Source organism: Saccostrea echinata, unplaced genomic scaffold (genome assembly GCF_033153115.1).
Source record: "Saccostrea echinata isolate AGI-Se365-2 ecotype Australia unplaced genomic scaffold, CSIRO_AGI_Sech_v1 ptg000020l, whole genome shotgun sequence".
Lineage (NCBI taxonomy): Eukaryota > Metazoa > Mollusca > Bivalvia > Ostreida > Ostreidae > Saccostrea > Saccostrea echinata.
This window is the reverse complement of record NW_026889769.1, coordinates 7086382-7105865: the sequence shown is the minus strand read 5'-3', so window position 1 is coordinate 7105865 and position 19484 is coordinate 7086382. Positions and strand designations below refer to the sequence as shown.

The following is a 19484-nucleotide window of genomic DNA, read 5'->3' as shown; positions in this document are numbered from 1 at the left end:
TGTAGATTCTATTTTGTTCAAATCATGACCCCCGGGGATAGGGTGGGGCCACAATGGAGGATCAAAGTCTTAAATAGAAATATATAGGAAAATATCTTCTTCTGAAGAACTGCAAAGCCATGATTAGTCATTTTGATATGGAAGCATCCGCAGGTAGTGTAGATTCAAGTTTGTTCAAATGATGACCCTGGGGGTAGGGTGGGGCCCATTGGGGGATCGAAAGTTTTACATAAGAATATATAGAAAAAAAATTTCTTCTCAAGAACAGAAAAGCTATGTTTAGTCAGATTGATATGGAAGCATCCTCAGGTAGTGTAGATTCAAGTTTGTTCAAATGATGACTGCTGGGATAGGGAAGAGCCACAATGGGGGATCAAATTTTTACAAAGGAATATATGGGAAATTTTTTAAAAAAATCTTCTCAAGTACAACAAAGCCATTTGTTTAATTGACTGATTTGTGCTTTTGCCTAGCCAATGTGCTCAGGTGAGCGATGTGGCCCATGGGCCTCTTGTTCTTCCTCCATCTGAAAAATTTGTCTAGTTCTTCCATCCTCTTCTTTTTTCTTAAATGGAAGACACCAATTCTCTGAATTAGCATTTTTTTTTGCTTGTCAAATTTCTGCAGAGATTGCACCCCCTCCTCCATTTTGAAAAAAACCCCCAAAAAACAAAAACGTTTCTAAAGGCTTGAAAACATTATTTTTGTTTTAACTGTCCCCACTCCATACAAAAAGATTTTTGCTTGAATTTGTTTATGTTATTGACGTACATTAAACATGTTAAATATGCAATATATTCAACAGATGCAGCAGGCATGATTTGAATATCAGTGTCCATTTAATGTTAAACCATGATCCCAAAGACTGCAGTCAGACCTTGTGATGTTACACTAACCCAAAAATGAAATGGAATGTTACTGACCACCATGTCCACCGAATCATCTCTTAATGCTGCTCACTTTGAGCGCAGCTTGTCTGCATCAGCTGTTGACCATACAACAAATAAATTCTTGTCTGAAGACTGCAAAAAAGACCAAAATGGGAACGAGCAAGAAACTCCCAAAGAGTGTCTCTTGGATCAAACTGCAAATGGACATGGAGAAAAGTTGGAGGAAATTAGCTGTCGTTTCAGAAATGGCCATGCTGAAGATGGTGCTGATTTATCTGATAAAATTGCAGCATTAAAAGTGGAAAGCAATGGACTTAGTACTGTGTCAGAGGAAGAGAAAAAGGAGAAAGTGAAAGGTGAAGTGTTGGGAAAACCCCCTCTGCCTAAAAATAAAACAAACTCCAATGCTGGAAAACAATCTTGGTTACTGCGATTGTTTGAGTCCAAAATGTTTGATATGTCCATAGCCATCTCATATCTGTTTAACTCAAAGGAACCAGGTGTTCAAACATACTTAGGTTTGTGATTTTTAATTCTTTTTTTTATGAATTGTTATTTTGTAGATTTCAGATAAATGTGCTTATTTATTTCCATCTTTGATAATTATTTTTTAACAAGATTACCATAGGTATTTATTGTAAAATGATTCAAATTAATATTTTCCAATATTCACAGACTAACTCAGTAAGTTTGGGTTCCCTTTTGAAATCTTCAAACATTACTCTTGCAATCTATTGTAAAGTGAATGGTTCAGAACAATGAAGGGAGACCAACCTACTGTTTGTTAAATTGGAAATAATCTATGATGATGATTCTCTAATAAATTGAATTCAAGCAAATTTATGCATACATCTGAACATTGGTATCTCGAACATCAATGTCTTGAATACCATGGATGTCAAAGTGATATGGAAGTCCTAAACACTTTGAGTATATTACCCTAAATATCTCGAACCCTCTGATATCACAAAGTTATTTCTTGGTCCCATTGAGTTCGAGATAACAAGGTTTGACTGTATGTATTATTTATATAAGGGCATTGTTAAATTCATTGTTAAAGATGAAAACATGGTGGACATGCTGAATTATCTAACAGTGTCAGAGTTATCTCTCTTAGGAGAGGGTCATTCTTGATTTTTTTTTCTTTCACATTTTAGGAAATAGGTTGTTCAGTTTCCCTGAAGATGAGGTGGACTTTTACTTGCCCCAGCTGCTAAATATGTACATTCACATGCATGATGTAGCCGAGGCCATTCACCCTTACATCGTTTATAGGTGAAGGCCCTTATTAAATATAGATATGTAAAGTACCTATTATCAACTGTACTGCAATATTCTTAGACTAAATTGGCCTATTATTGGTAGTACATGTAGAAGTATAAATTTATAACTAGTGAGGTTGTTCACATATTTAGACAACATGATGATTTAAATACAATAATGATAATTGAGTAAATCTGATTTGTTCTTACTTTGTAAAAAAAGTTGAATCTTTTTTAAAATTGACATTTTTATCAACTGTATGCTATTTTAGTTTTATTTAATCTTGAAGACTGTAACATCTGTTCACGTGGACAGACTGAATGATATAAGCAATAATATGCCAATTAAGGAATTAGTAGAAGATTGGGTAACAAAATATGTGAATTTAATTACAGGTGTCGCCAGAGTGTAGAATTTTCTCTTCATACTGCCTGGATTCTTAGTGCCTATTCTGCAGATGTATTAAAGCCAAACTGGAAAAACTCACAAGGAATCAAATTGAAGAATATGATTCTAAATGAAGAATTAAGGTACACTTCTCCATGTAGTATTGTCTAAATTTCATTGTTTTCCCATAAGGGTTTCCTTCCATCAGAGGTTAAGAAATGATTTCTGTTTGTCCTAGTTTTAGATTTTCTTTCAGCATAAGGTTTTGATGTGCGGAAAAAATTTGTTATTTTCATAGACCAAAAGTGGATAAGAAAGTTGGTAATCTGCCAAGTCCCACCATGCCATCTGCCCTCCACCCATTTACTGCCACCACACCATCAAAGAAAACGCATAGCAGATCCAAGTCAGATGCAACAGGTATCGCATAGTTTACTACTGGAGGAAAGATATCGATAAACTCATATTATATTTGTTGAAAAAAATCTGACTGGCTTGGGTAGCATGTAATGTCTATAAATACCCACTTCATAGAGAATTTAAGGACGTACAACACACCTACCCCAAAAATTTCCTGTCGTTTAATTTTCGCTATTTTTGTATATCTTACACATGACCATATCTACTATGTGTATGTACATTTTGGTCAAAATCGTTCGAGCCGAATTTGGACAGGAAGTTCCTAAAGTTACCCCCCTTTGGCTGATCACGAGTACAAAAAAAATTCAACAAACTAACTATAAAATCCTTTATTTTAAAATTTTTAAGGTTAGCCTAGCTGTCAAAATTTGCTGAATCGTTCGTTTAACTATCAAACACACAAACAAAGTGAATTTGTAGAGGTACACTTCGAGAAAAACGATTTTGAAGAATTTAAACTGAAAAACTATGGTTCATTTTTGCATTGAAAAATGCGTGATTTTCAAATGAAATATTTTTTTATGAAAAAATCTGTCGTTTAATTTTGAAAAAAATTATTACTTCTTGTAACTGATGATCAAAATGTTCTTGATAATTTTTTGAAAATTTTTTAAACGACGCGTTTTGAATTTATAGCGGAAAATCTACCCTCCCCCTCTCTCCGTAAGTTACATGTCTCACAGCGTCTTTCAGACTTGGGACGAAAACAATGCTATGATTCTACAAATACAAATAAAAATTCCTAGCTGGAAAGTATATTTTACTTAAAAAATGTAATGTACATTATATTTATCACAAATATAAAACTTTACATCTGCATTTAAATGAAGATGAATAAGCAATTTCTGCAATTTTAAGACCTCCCCCCCCCCCCCCCCCCCTCCATTCTTCTCTGCAATACAGGACATTCGAGCTTGAAAAAACAAACATCGGTTACGTCTGCATGATAAATATATTGAACTTCTAAAGTAATGTCCTTCATTCGTGTATACAGATTAGATATTGACTACTAATATTTTTTGTTATTTTAAATACTATTTTTTTTTGTATTTATATTTTCTAAGGATTTTATGACCACGTGTCCGGTTTGGAGTTCATGCACACAGGTGCAGTTTCAAATCTTTATATGACCTACTTGCATTGAATATTATTTTTTAAGTGAATCAACGGTGGTGTATGTACAACTCTCTTGTGATGAAAATGGAATATATGTACATTTAGGTTTTAAATTATTTCTGTTTTCAAACGAGAGGGGTGCCCCCCCTCCCCCCCCCCCCCCCCCCCTGGATATTGTATCCTCCTGTTGTTTCAATGAATGGAAATGATGTATTCGTCCATGTTAACGTCAATCGTACCAAACTGTAAATTATTTATCAGTATTAAAATTATTCATGTTAATCATCTACAATGGTATCATCTACATTGGTATCAATCGTTTTGTTTTTATTCGAGGAAATGCGAACTGATACTGTTTACAGTAAAAGATTTTCTCAGTGGGATGCAACCGTTGTATTAATTTCAGTAAATAATTTTAAACTGTTGATACTTACTTTAATTTGTATAAACTTTGGCTTTCAGTTCTTGTGTTCCTTGCAACACACTGTAAAATCTTTAATGTATCTGTGTATTTGTGAGGGAAAAACTCATAATCCTTCGGAAAACAGGAGGAATAACTCAGCTAAGGAGAGGAAAGACATACACCTCCACATTTTTGGAGTTGTTTCTCTTTGATCGGTGACCTTCTGAAAACGGTTACTCTTTTTCATTTTTTTTTCAAAGAAAAGAAAAGAAAGAAAATGTTATTTTCGTAATATGATAATATTTAAACATACCGGTAATATTTATTCTCAATGATATGCGGCCGATTGTAACGGGGAAAAGCAATGTAGAGTACCATTAACATTTTTAGATAAAAAAAAATGCCTTAGTGTATATCATAAATACAATATTAAAGAATTAATTAACTGAATTTAAATTAAAGAAGTTTAGGGAACCTGTCCTTTTTTTCTTTTTTTATGAGGGGGGGGGGGGGGAGATTTATTGCAATTGCGCAAATGATCAAGGATAGGATTTGGTATTCCTAAAGAAACCACAATAAAAAACTTCTATTCTATTTTTTCTTTTTACATTAATTACATCGGGATTGTATCGCTCGTCATTTTGACGCTTCGTAATTAACGTCAAATTTAACATTATGTTAAACGTTTTATTGAAATCGCAAGAGTTATCTCCCCCAGTGTGTTGTACGTCTTTAAAGTAGACACCCATGTATTTTTGTGCAAATCAAAATGTCCAGACTACCAATACAAGCACTGCTTGAAGCAGACTGAAGGGCTATAACTGTTTCTTGTTCATTTTTATGAAAAAATAAGCTTAAAATTAAACTATTAAAAAAATGATGTGAAAATAGTGGTATTATGTTTATGTAATATTTCTGTAATAGATACCATCTAATGGTTGGTTTACTCCCTCAATTATATAAATGTATGATTTTAAAAAGATCAGTTGTATTTTATCCTAGCACAGCATTTTCAGTGTATAAAAAAAAAAAAAAAAAGAAGAAGAAATATTGGAAGCATTTTTTTGCCCCGCCATGAATATGGCCAGGGCATATAGTGTTTTTCTTATCTGTCGTCCATCCTGTCTTTCCAGTCTTTCCACCCTTCCATCTTCCCATCCTTCAGTCTGTCTGACACATTTTTCAAAGAAACTATTCAAGATATTATTTGCTGATACGTATTTGTTAGAGCTATTTAAATGCATCAAGTTCTTTTGACCTTCCCTTTGACCTCACTTTTCTTTAATTTGCCTTTTAGCTCAATTTCAAAGAAACTATTCATGATATTTTTATCAAACTTCATATGCTAATACATATTAGTGAGAGCTATTCAACTACATCAAAAACTTTGACCTTTACCTTCCTGTTGACCTTGACCTCACTTTTCGTAATTTTGTGTTTAGCTCAGTTTCAAAGACACTGTTCCAGACTTCGTATTCTGATGCATATAAGTAAGAGCTAATCAACTGCATTCAGATTTTTTTTTACCTTGACCTTCTATATGACCTTGACCTTACTATTCTTAAATTTGTGTTAGGCTGTTAGCTCAAATTCAAATAAACTTATCAAGCTTCATATGCTGATATAATATATACTGGTGAGAGATTTTCAACTACATTAAAATTTTCTGACCTTGACCTTCCCTATGAATTTTAAATAACTATTTTATTTTGAATTTAGTTCAGTTTCAAAGAAACTTCAATTTTTTATCTAAACACTTATACTGATACATTTGGTCACTCAGGTGACCTATTGCTATTGCTATCTGTTTTCGTCCGTCGTGCGTTAACTTTTGAACATTTTTAACTTCTTCTCTAGAACCGCTCAACCAATTTCAATTTCAATTCCAATTTCAACCAAATTTGGTTTATAGCATCTATAGGTGAAGGGGAACAAAAATTGTGAATTTCATGGTCCCTGCCCCCCAGGGGCCTGAGGGGTGGGGCTAAAACCACCAAAAATAATGCAATCTTTAAAAATCTTCTTCTTTACTCCTGGACATCAAGCAGTCAAACTTATGGCATCATTGTAATAAGCATTGAGCCCTCTACCAAAATTGTGAAATTCATGGCCCCAGGGTCAGGGGTTCTAGCCCCAGGGTGGGGCTATATAGATCATATAGTGAAAGTGCATTATTTCTTTGAAAATCTTCTTCTCTGCTCCTGGGTATTAAATAAAGTTACTAAGTACATAGTTATGATGAGCAAGAGTGCCTCTTCCAAAATTGTGAAATTCATGGCCCCAGGGTCAGGGGTTCTGGTGTTAGGGCGGGGCTCTATTGATTATATAGTGAAAATCCATTAATTCTTTGAAAATCTTCTTCTCTGCTCCTGGGTATTAAATAAAGGAACTAAGTACACAGTTATGATGAGCAAGAGTGCCTCTTCCAAAATTTTGAAATTCATGGCCCCAGGGTCAGGGGTTCTGGTGTTAGGGTGGGGCTCTATAGATTATATAGTGAAAATGCATTAATTCTTTGAAAATCTTCTTCTCTGCTCCTGGGTATTAAATAAAAGAACTAAGTACATAGTTATGATGAGCAAGAGTGCCTCTTCCAAAATTGTGAAATTCATGGCCCCAGTGTCAGGGGTTCTGGTGTTAGGGTGGGGCTCTATAGATTATATAGTTAAAATGCATTAATTCTTTGAAAATCTTCTTCTCTGCTCCTGGGTATTAAATAATGGAACTAAGTACATAGGTATGATGAGCAAAAGTGCCTTTTCAAAACTGTGAAATTCATGGCCCCAGGGTCAGGGGTTCTGGTGTTAGGGTGGGGCTCTATTGATTATATAGTGAAAATGCATTAATTCATTGAAGATCTTCTTCTCTGCTTCTGGATATTTAATAAAGTAACTAAGTACATAGTTATAATGAGCAAGAGTACCTTTTCCAAAATTGTGAAATTCATGGCCCCAGAGTCAGGGGTTCTGGTGTTAGGGCGGGGCTCTATCAACTATATAGTGAAAATGCATTATTTCTTTGAAAATCTTCTCCTCTGCTCCTGGGCATTAAGGTGATAAACTAAGTACATAGTTATGATGAGGTGGGCCTCTTCCAGAATTGTGAAAGCCATGGCCCCTGGGTCAGGGGTTCTGGTGTTAGGGTGGGGCTCTATTGATTATATAGTGAAAATGCTTTAATTCTTTGAAAATCTTCTTCTCTGCTCCTGGGTATTAAATAAAGTTACTAAGTACATAGTTATGATGAGAAAGAGTGCCTCTTCCAAAATTATGAAATTCATGGCCCCAGGGTCAGGGGTTCTGGTGTTAGAGCGGGGCTCTATTGATTATATAGTGAAAATGCATTGATTCTTTGAAAATCTTCTTCTCTGCTACTGGAGACTATTTAAACAATCTAAGTGCATGGTTATGATGCATAAGGATGCCTTTTCAAAAATTGTGAATTTCATGGCCCCAGGGTCAGGGGCTCTGGTGTTAGGGTGGGGCTCTATTTATTATATAGTGAAAATGCATTGATTCTTTGAAAATCTTATTCTCTGCTACTGGAGATTATTTAAACAAACTAAGTGCATGATTACATGATTATGATAGACAAGGATGCCTCTTCCAAAATTTTTAAATATATGGCCTCAGTTTTTGGGGTTCTTGAGGGGGGGGGGGGCTCTATTGATTATATAGTGAAAAAGCATTAATTCTATTAATTAATCATTAATTAATCCTGTCTGCTCCTTAGTGTTGAGCTGATAAATAAATTGCTTAGCTATGATGAAAATGGGAGCTTTGAACAGAATTTTTAAATCTTGTGGTCCTAGGGTCAGGGGTTCTGGCATAACGAGGGGGGGGGGGGGCTTTTGATAATATAGTGGAGAAGTGTTAATTCTTTGAAGTCCATAGTTATGATGATGAGGGTAACTCTTCCAAATTTGTAAATTTCTTGACCCTTGGTCTTGGGTTCTGATGTTAGGGTAAGGCTTTGTTGAATCTGTAGTGAAAATGCATTGTACCTGTGAAATTCTTCTCTGCTTCTGGGTATATCGGAAGCAAACTGAGGAAAAGTTTAAATGATATGAGTAAGTGTATTTCTACCAGATTTTTAAACATCTGGACCATTCGTCTAAGCATTCTGGTCCTGGGCAGGGCTCTATTAATTTGTATTCTACAGAGAGAATTTATTCCCCTTTTCCATTCACCTTTGATAATTAACCACTGTAAATAATGTATTTGAAAGGTTAATAGAATGAGATAGTTATGCAAGAATGTTTATCGTATAATTAAAAAAGTACTTTCTTAGTTTTAATAATCAGGTAGACCTGTAAGTAATAGATAAATAAAAATGAGACAAAAATAACTTATCTTATTAAAAGTTCTTCAAAGACCATAAGAGAGGTCAATGCTAGAGGTCTTAATATGGGTTTAAAAATAGTACAGAAGCACTAATAGTTTGTCAATAGTCTGCATGGTGATGGTGTTAAGTGGGGGACAGATTAGAACTTAATTCATGAGTTGATACTGAATACTAGACTAATTATTTTGTTGATCCTGATCTTCCTACTTCTCTTGCTTTAGGGCTTAACTTCGAAATTGTTGCATTATACTCAGGTGACCGTTAAGGCCCTTGGGCCTCTTGTTTATTTTGACCTATACTATGGCGTTGACTATGTTATTCTGCATTTTTTTCTTTGTTTCAAAGAATCTACTCAAGACATTTTTATCTTAACACATATACCAATACATACTGGTAAGAACAGTCAATTATAATTCAGCTTTGTCCAAAATGTATGATCTTGACCTTAATTTTCTTTTTTTATGCATTATGTTTCAAAGAAACTGTTCAAGATATTTTTATCTAAACACAAGCACTGATACATATTGGTAAGAACTTATCAATTGTGCCCAGATTTTTTTTTTAACATTGACCTTCTCTATAACCTTTGATTTTACTATTTCTTGTGTTTAAAACTCAATTTTTAAGAAACTAATCAAGATATTTTCATCAAACTTCATACACTAATACAAATTGGTGAAAGCTATTCAACTGTTTAATAATTTTTTGACCTTAACCTGCCCTGTGACCTTGACCTCACTATTCCTCATTTACCCTTATCTTAACAAAGAAGCAGGTACATTTCTTTTTATGTTGCATTTACTAATAAACCCTAGTTGGGACATTCATAGGGACATTCATGTCCTATGGACATATTGCTAGTTTTTCTTAAGGCACTTTAAAGTTTTAAATATCTATCCTTAATATCCTTTAAATATAGATTTAACAAGGACACTTATGTGCAAAAATCTTTGCCACCTAGGTATTTACTCAAAACTGACCCACAGTCAGACTACAGGGAACCTCCAAAAGTCTAGTACAGGAGATTTGTCCTCAGGACGAGCTTTTGATAGCGGCTGTATTTGTGTGCAGTCCTCAGAGGGCATTGTCAATGATCTCACAGGAAAGGAAACAGTCTGCCATTGTGGTGTAAGTCATAAACATGTTAAACTGAAAATCGGTATTATATACATATAATTTAATTTTGTTTGTATTCTAGCCTCTGATTGGTTAATATCCAAAAAGGAACACAAATCATTTCTGTATAACCTGGTTTGGTATGGGGACACCCCCCCCCTGACAACCAGCTGAAACATCTGTATCCATACAATCCTCTCATTTCCAGTCCTCGGGATTCATGGAAAATTCCATATTTAATAAATGTACCTTTGACTTCAAACAATAATTCGATCTTACCACACGTAAATAAACAACAAGGCTGCTAGGCCTGTGTATCAGTTTTTATCTCCCCTTGCTTCTCATCACTTCCGTTGCTTCCATTATTATGGTTGTATTATTGAGCGGCAAATTTGAACTATGAAAAAGCAACGAAAATTTACACCCATAGTTATTTAATGATTTTAAAATTAAATTATAAGGAATGACTCTAATTCTTAGCCAAATTATTCGAGTATAACCTGGTTTGGGTCAGTTTACACTGTTTTATAATCCGCTTCGCAGATTATAAAGCGTAAACTGACCCAAACCAGGTTATACTCGAGTAATTTGGCCAAGAATTAGAGTCATTCCTAAAGTATGTAAATCTCAAAGACATTTTTGTGGGGAAAATATGACTGTTTCTTAGTTAAAAATATCAGCGTTTGTACCCGAAGGCCAAACTTCAATGTTAGGGGGTGAGGGTGGGTGAGGGTCATGATAATGCTTTTAAGCATGCATAGGATCATGATAATGCTTTTAAGCATGCATGATACTGTAATTTAGATTTGGTCATTGTTGTGATATTTTTTATTTACAAGTATTAAGACATGTTAAACTTATCCTTGACTTTTTTCCCTTTAATTTATAGGCTCCTAGGTTAAAGCCTGAGTTAGAATTTGTCAATGCACTAATGAATATTGGAACTCGGCTGCAACACCTGCCCACTAAAGAACTCAGAAGTATGTCTGTTGTAAACAAGTAGAAGTTGCTGTTAATGCTTAGCATTCAATGATAATTTCAAAAAAGCTATATGTTAAGTGTGAATTTAACATGATAGAAATTTATGGATGCTGATGGCTTATTGTGTAACATATCTGTGTAGATTGATCTTCCCCATGAAAAAAGACCATCAGTAACCATTACGTCTGAATCCTTTAGAATAGCATTATTCTGATTGGTACAGTGATTGTTTATTGTCCCAGAGAAGTGATCAGCAACACTTCCAAGAAATTAGTTATATTTATGTATTATTTGCAGCGTCGAGATTAATAGCAGAACTAGCTATGTTGAATCTGAATTTGCCTGCCAGAGTCTGGCTCCCTTTTAACACAAGCAACCACCATCATATTGTGAGAATTCCTCATACACAAGCCATTGTCCTTAATTCTAAAGAAAAGGTAAGAAATCTAATCTGTTCTACAATTTCTTGCCTGTTTATCTGTTTGCTTAGTCATCACAAATAACATCCTTTATACCTGTGGTGGGAAAAAATTCAACTAAAAAGATGTATTTGTTTTATCCTTTGTTTATGTATTTTTTAGGCACCATATTTACTCTATGTGGAGGTTTTGGAGGTAGAGAATGTCTATTCTAGTCACATACCTGGTAAACGACTGGAGAACACGCTACGTTTTACCAAGTCCGAGGAGGACCTCACCACTTGTTACAGCAGAAATAATGGATCCCCCCACCCCGAGTTCAGCATTTATGGAGGGTCTGAGTTTGATGACGCTGAATGCTGGTCACAAGAAGATGATGAAATATTACAGGTCAGAGTTTAGAAAATTTTTGCAGGGACTCAAGTATCTTATAAACTGTACATAAGGAATTTAATTGATGAAAATATTGAAATTGATGTTTTCATCTCCTTTGTGCAAAATTGCTAATGAATAAATTAAAGGTATCTTTGTAAATGACTCGATCATTTAAGAAAATTTGCAAAATTAATGAAAATGAAAAATGACTGAATTCAGATGTAAAACAGTGATATGAAAAAAAATGTCCGAGTTACAATTTTAATTCTTATGCATTGATTGTTGCACACAGTTTGCTGTAAAGACGAGATCAGTAGATACGTTATCGCAGTTTTCTGTGGAGAGTACCACTAGTGCTGATAGCAAGGACCCGGTTTACATCGCAGCAGGAGACATTAGGAAAAGACTATCAGAGCATTTCACAGCCCCGAAAAGCAAATTTGAGGTAAAACTTTCATAGCAACCTGTAAAAACAAGGAAGAGAAAAAGTCACAAATACCTTTAAAAATGCCATTTAGGAGAAGATGAGAAAAAAAAGATCATATTAAAGACTTATTTTTATGGTAAAAATGAAAAACTGTCTTGATGAATTGCAGCGTGACCCAGAAGATCCCTCGGCAGCTGCCCTTAAAGAGCCTTGGGAGGAAAAAGTAAAGAGGATTCGGGAGTCCTCCCCATATGGACAATTACCGAACTGGAAGCTGTTATCCGTCATCATTAAATGTGGGGATGACCTCAGACAGGAACTACTGGTGTATCAAGTCCTTAAGGTTCTAAAGGTACAGACTTATTATAATGGTTATTGTTTCAGAAGAATGTGTGCCAGTATAAGTATTTTATATTCAGGACTTAATGTATTAAGGTCAAATTTAGAAGAACGATTCTTTTCTTGGTACTTACTATGAAATAAACTTTGAATTCACAATATAGCAAGACTTACCATATAAACTTTTAAAAAGAGAGGCTGTGAATTTATTTTGTTGTAAATTCTAAAAGAAGAAGCTTTCAGATCTAGAAAAAGTTTCACAGTAATATGTAGGTGTATGAAGAGGGAGATCATCTGTTATTATTGCAGAACATTTGGGATCTAGAACATGTGCCATTATGGATAGAGCCATACCACATCCTAGTCATATCCAACATGAGTGGAATGATCCAACCGGTGGATAACACAGTCTCCATCCACCAGATCAAGAAACACAGCAAGAAGTCACTCAAGGAGTACTTCATTCAGGAATTTGGAGCCGTGAACAGTGAAGGGTTTTTGACAGCCCAGAGGAATTTTGTACAGAGCTGTGCTGGTTATTGTCTGGTTTGTTACCTGATGCAGGTCAAAGACAGGTGAGAATAATTATCAGGGGTTACTTTTCAGGGGTTACATTTTAGATGTACAGCCAAAACTTATTATTATCTCAAATGCAATGGGACCTTGGAAAAACTTTGAGATAACCAAGGGTTCAAGATATTGAGGGTAAACTTCAGAGCGAAAAAGTGGTTCGGATTTTTAAATGACTTGAAGATATCCATGGCATTCAAGATAATGATGTTCAAGATACAGAAGTTCAACTGTATTTTCAACATTATATCATTACTTTTTCAAAGAGAATCTGAAGATTTGTTTTTGGAGTCTTTATTTACTCTAAAACTGTGGAATTAATGATACTGTCATAAAGAGCAGTCATTTTAATATACAAGAATTTCTATGTTGCGATAATTACTTTGTTCAAAAATGGCCAATAGGGCTATGGTGGGGATAGAATAGGAGACAAGTTTTAAATTGGGATATACATAAATGGGGGAATCTATAAAAAGCTTCTCCTAACGAACAACAATGTCATAATTTGTAAATCAATAATGTTGATAAATACTTGTTCAGATTGGAGTGGTTGGGCAAAAATGGGGTCAAAGTGTTACATGAGAATAGACAGAGAAAATCTCAGGAAATTAGTGATGTTGATAAGTAAGGAGGCTAAAATTGGAAATAAAATCTTTATACAGAAATATATTGACCTTTTCAATTTTCATAATTTGAGTTGAGCCTCAATCTTGTTAATATAGTGGAATTTCATCTATTTAGCATAAGAAGATTCCTTTATCTGTTTGTGCATACTTATTTGTCAGAAGAGAAGGATTATTGATGAGCATTATGGCCCCTGGGCCTCATTACAATATCTGAAGCAGATGGGAGATAATTAAGTGATAAACTTTTCTTTACAGGCACAATGGGAACATTCTCCTAGATAATGATGGACATATTATTCACATTGACTTTGGATTCATCTTGTCAACATCACCAGGCAAAAATCTAGGATTTGAAAACTCACCGTTTAAACTCACACATGAGTTTGCAGAGGTATCAACAACCATATAGAAATTCTCACATATATGTTGAATTAAATTATTGAAAAGAGGAAAATTTTGTGCAGTATTACATTTTTATGTTTGAAGAAGATTTTGACAAACTTTCTCCATCCTAGTTTAACTTTCATTCATTGATCAATAAAATTATTGCTCTTATGATTAAGAAACATGTACCTGGGGTATTTCTGTATGCTACAGACCAATGATAATGCACATGATGTATGAAAATGTATAAAACATTGCTATCAATTTGAATTTAAATTTTGAAACGGAATTTGATAACCAATGTTTGTTTTATTTCAGGTTATGGGAGGACTGGAGAGCGATATGTTTGAATATTTTAAGATTTTAATTTTACAAGGATTGGTAGCATCAAGGAAGCACATGGACAAAATCATCCCCATAGTGGAAATAATGCAAACAGGTAACAACAGGACAAGACAGAGTTTTAAATAATAAATAGTATCCAAACAATTTCTTTCCCGGGGATAAAATGCTGAGCATCTGCTATTTTTTTGAAGTACATTTGTATTAAGAGCCATTCTCTGTAATGACTTGAACTTTTATATAGGAGCTGTGGCACGCATAGTCTCAGAATTTCTCCAAACTCCCTATGTTAAAAGTCTTTGATACCTTAAACTCAAATCAGGCAAAAATTGGTTGCTACGTGTCATGGTTTCCATAGCAACACGTCCTAAAGTTTGAAAAATGGCATTTTTCAACATGTTCAGAGTCCCACAATTAACGTTTGCGGCAAAGCAAACAAGTGGTAATGACTGTTTCTGAAAATTGAAGGTCTGGTGTCTTAAATATTTGATAAACATGTTTGGTAAACCAACCATTATATACGTTACTATGGAAACAAAGTATTCAAAAGTAATAATTTTGTTCATTTAATTTTAAAAAGTCATACACATCAGAATAAAAACAATTATAGGTTGAAAAGCAAGCAAATAATAGACAAAAGATCCTTGAAACATATGCCAAGGACGAAATATGATATTTCTTATGGGTTGGCAATGGTTGCCATGGTTTTAATACCACGAAGGGATTTTGAATTTGTTCTCTTAGTGTTTCAATCTTATCCTATCTTTTTAAAAAACATATTTCTATATAACTGATGATCAATTTTTAAAGGCGTTGGTGTGACCCTAATTTTCACATTTCAAAAATTTCAAATTTAATTCTTTAAATAGAGCGTTGCTATGGAAATTAGCCGAAAAAATATGCTTAAAAATGTGAAAAATATTATGTTTCCTTGGATACGTACCCTTGTATGTAGATTCCCAAAACTTTTATGATTGATATTTATGAATAACTAACCTGACTTTCAATTTTGACTACCACCCAATCTCTAACTGGATGCAAAAAGCTGGCACATAGGGTTTAATATTGATACAAAATTAACAAAATCGAACATTTTCACTTCTTGGTAACCATAGCAACAGTGTTGTATTTTTCAACAAACTTTATCAATATATGATATTCAACTTTAGTTCTACCAGATAAGTACTATTCAAGGTTAGTCAAATTATATGTTTCTTGATTAAAAGGTAAGTAAATTCAGAAAGCAGCAAATATATATCACTTTAAACAATTACTACGTTGTTTCCATGGTTACACTGCAGAAAAACAATTAATCTGAATTTTTCTTATGTTGTTGGTGTTGCAAGGTCCTAAGGATGTATATGTGCCAGTCATGAATTTTATTGTTTTTCCTCAAGATAGTAGCATTAACCCAATCATAGCAACAGATTTTGCATGGTAACACTGTGTTACCATGGCAACCATGAAAGTTATTTTTAGAATAATATTGCCAATACCTAATTACTTAAGGTCAGGTATTTTTTATTGTTTTTCTGAAGTTGTTGATTGAGTTTGATCATGTAACATCTATCATTTGTGAATATTGAGCGTTTTTCAGCATTTTTCAGCATCTAAAATGTATTCCAAATGTACCCATGGTTACCACTTACTTAGATATAAATTTTAAATAGTTTCTTTATAGTATAAGTGGCAACAAGGTGTCATGTTTTTGTGAGAATGGTTTGTTTGTTTTTCTTAGTCTTTATTAAGGCTTAATAAAGATTCAAAATAGCTGAAAATCTCAATATTTTCAACTTTTCTGGCTGTTACCATGGCAACCAAGACACATAGCAACGATATTTTATTTGATATATGTTTCTGGTGTCAAGTTGTAATAGTGGGCAAAGTTTCATCAAAATCGGTGACCATGCGTGGCAAAGAAGTTTAAGTGGTTACAGAGAATCGCTATTAATAATCTACAACTTGATTCTTTATGTGAAACTCATATAAATTGTATTTGTACTCATTCCTGTGAATTGCACCAATTAACATTGCTGTTGACTTTCATTGTCTGTGACAACTTTTTATCTTATGATGATCATAAATTGTCAAAAAAGTTGCAGAGGACCATATATAAGGTTTATTAATATGAATCCCAGTATAAACATACACATAACAATTTCTACCTGTTGTTGTTGCTTTCAGAACAAAGTGCAATGTAGAAAAAAAATTAAACATTAAAAAATAGTTTATTGTTTACATGTATTGCAGGTTCAGGACTGCCATGTTTTGGGAATGGTGTAAATACAATACGCCAGTTGAAGGAACGATTTCATCTAAATCTGACCGAAGAACAGTTACAGCTGTATGTGGACCAACTCGTTGAGTCAAGTCTGAACTCGCTAACCACATCTCTATATGACAAATTCCAGTACTTCACTAACGGCATTCTGTGAGTTTAAAGAGACAGAAGATTGTAGGAAAACTGAAGAAATGTGAAGAATGTTGGTAGAGACTGAACAGAGAGAATTTGGACATTGAGAAATTTTCCAGGACTAGTCACATGCATGTATTATTGCACAGAAAGTTGCCAAATTTGTTCACAATAATCTCATACCTGTAATGTAATGTGCAATGGCTACCTCAAAGGAATGTATTTCTATAAGATAAACATAACGAGGTCTTTATAATAATTTTCAAGAAAGTTATAAAAAATATGGAAGTTTGAATGAGAATAAGCTCAGATAAAATTATATGAGAGTGTGCAAATATTAACTTTTAAAATAACTTTTTAGTCTGCAATGATTGTAATATCTTTCATGTAAATGTATGACAATGTTTATTGTTTTGCCCTAAGCTAACTTAATTGAGATTTTACTGTAAAGTATATGTAAAATATGTATATTATTTATGATGGTGCATATCTTAAGAGAGCTGAATTATTTTGTTTTGCACTTAAAATGAGATACTTGCATGTTTTATGCGTGGTATTTTAAAGCACTTGCTGTTTATCAAAGTGGTACAATGTATGCAGCCACCTACTTTGTGATAAAACATTTTTAGTTACATTTCATATGGTAGTCAGTGCTAAATGGAAAATTAATAATATTAGTACATTTTGGATTGACAAGAAAAAGAATGTTAAGACTTCATTTTTAAATTCCTGCCTTTACAATGTTTATATAAAAATCAAGTAACATTGATATAGATATTTAAACAGATAAATTAATATAGTTTTATATAGAATTTTAACCAGTTAATGTGCCATACTTTGTACATGTAACTAAATATTTATTAATAAAGTAAAATAATTTGATGTTATTAAGTTTGAATGTCGATCAGTAGTTTTTCCTGAGAGATAATCCCTCTTATGTTAACCAAGCACAGTTCATCAAGATAAATTAGAGATTATGTACAACATATTAAAGTTTTCGTCTTATGAAAATCAAACGTTCAGCATATAACACATACATGTAACATGTAAAAAGTCCTGCTGAATTAAGGTCTTCATAAATTTAGTGTCACATTTGAACTGGTTGTTTTTTAAATTTTTTTTTTTAGATTTGCAATGCATCCGTGAACAAATTATGTGGTGGGTTATCCAGTTTGATGATATTGAGCTTGTTCATCTTACCTAAGGCATAATTTTTGCATTTGTATTCAAGAAATACTAATCACATACAACTGTTCTTGCAATATTGAAATACATGTAAATTCACATTGTAATGTGAGAGCTAATTTCAATGCAATTTTTACCTGCTTTTGTAGGTTGTGTGTGTGAAACTTAACAAATTTTTGTCCATCTTGTATCTGTGTATGATGTTTTTGTAACGATGGGCATTTTTAAAAAAAGATTTATGATTTATAATTTTATGTACTGTACTTTGCAGAAATGATACAATGCTACATATGTTATTTGCTCTTTAATGATGAAACATTTTTCTTAGTGCATACAGTGTATATTGAGCCATTGGATTCACTTATTCCTGTAATAAAATACTGATAATCAATGCAATTTGTGTACAGAATATGTGTATCTACTTGTAATTATTCATTTTTATACTCCTTATTTTGAAGATCATACATAACACATACATATACTTGTCCATTTGTCTGCCCACAACTTTTAAACCCTGGCCAAAACTTTTGATTTACAGTACACAAGATAGGCATTTTATAATTGGTAAAGATGAAGGTCTCTTTGAGGTCAAGGCCATTCAAGGTTATTCTTACTCACCAAAGGTCAAATAAAAATGTACCACTAAGGGGTTATTGTGTTTTAAAAACATTTCTTGTTTTCCACCAAAATACTTATATATTATATATTTCCTAGTCAGTTCATTAAGTCATTATGGAATGAATCTGTATACAAGAAATGAGTATTTTTTTTTTAAAACTACTGTATTACATATAATATTTATAATGATCACTATGTGTTGTTGTGTTCCATTGCAGCTTGGTTACCCTGACAATCTGCTTCTTAACTGTTCAGGTCTTCACACAATTCTTGTACTTCCTACACCAGTCACATTTTTAATGTATGAAGAGCTTAATATAATATCTTTAAATTGTATTTGTCAGAGGTAAATATACATGTAAATTAAATTTTTTTTTATAAATATGGATAATTTGTTTTTAGGAAATCATTATATTTCTTTTTTTTTTTTCAAATTCCAAATTTTGCTTAAAGGATTTCTAGAAATTTAAAAACTGTATAGTTCTTGGATGTACAATGTACATGTATTCAGACCTTTTGATGACTGCATAAATACTTATATCTCATTTTTTATAAAACTACTGTACATTTGCAAAATCACTAACCCATTGCACTGAACAAAGTTGCTTCATTTTCTGAAATGTCACAAAGATTAATTAAAACATGAATAGAAGAAAGTTGGTGTTACTTATATATCTATACCGGAAAGACAAAGATCTACAAAGAAGCCAATAATTTATTAATAAACATAATTCAGAGAATTTTACAGGGGGTGTGTATAGAGGAAATTTAAAGTCATATATGGCATATTTTTGATAAGTTTTGACTAACTAAAATTAAAAATATCTTCCTATTTGTTTTATTTCTTTACATAAAGTTAGAACTTT

At 33.2% G+C, this 19484-nt stretch overlaps 1 protein-coding gene across 1 annotated transcript; it reads left to right on the top strand.

Annotated features, from left to right (window-relative positions):
* The first annotated feature begins 822 nt into the window (after window positions 1–822).
* Window positions 823–19274, top strand: LOC133190004 (phosphatidylinositol 4-kinase beta-like). Its single transcript, XM_061325479.1, has 14 exons — window positions 823–1408; window positions 2048–2165; window positions 2549–2683; window positions 2839–2960; window positions 9785–9951; window positions 10829–10919; window positions 11218–11357; window positions 11502–11729; window positions 12007–12159; window positions 12311–12493; window positions 12790–13055; window positions 13932–14067; window positions 14379–14499; window positions 16653–19274. The coding sequence occupies exons 1-14, from the start codon at window positions 913–915 to the stop codon at window positions 16835–16837; spliced, it is 2541 nt and encodes an 846-aa protein (XP_061181463.1). The 5' UTR covers window positions 823–912; the 3' UTR covers window positions 16838–19274.
* Window positions 19275–19484: the final 210 nt, after the last annotated feature.

Coding starts and splice junctions, on each gene's coding strand:
- LOC133190004 (XM_061325479.1), top strand. CDS start 913: ATGTTACTGACCACCATGTCCACCGAATCATCTCTTAATGCTGCTCAC. Junction 10,920..11,217: donor GCCCACTAAAGAACTCAGAA/GTATGTCTGTTG, acceptor TATTATTTGCAG/CGTCGAGATTAATAGCAGAA. Junction 12,494..12,789: donor AAGTCCTTAAGGTTCTAAAG/GTACAGACTTAT, acceptor TTATTATTGCAG/AACATTTGGGATCTAGAACA.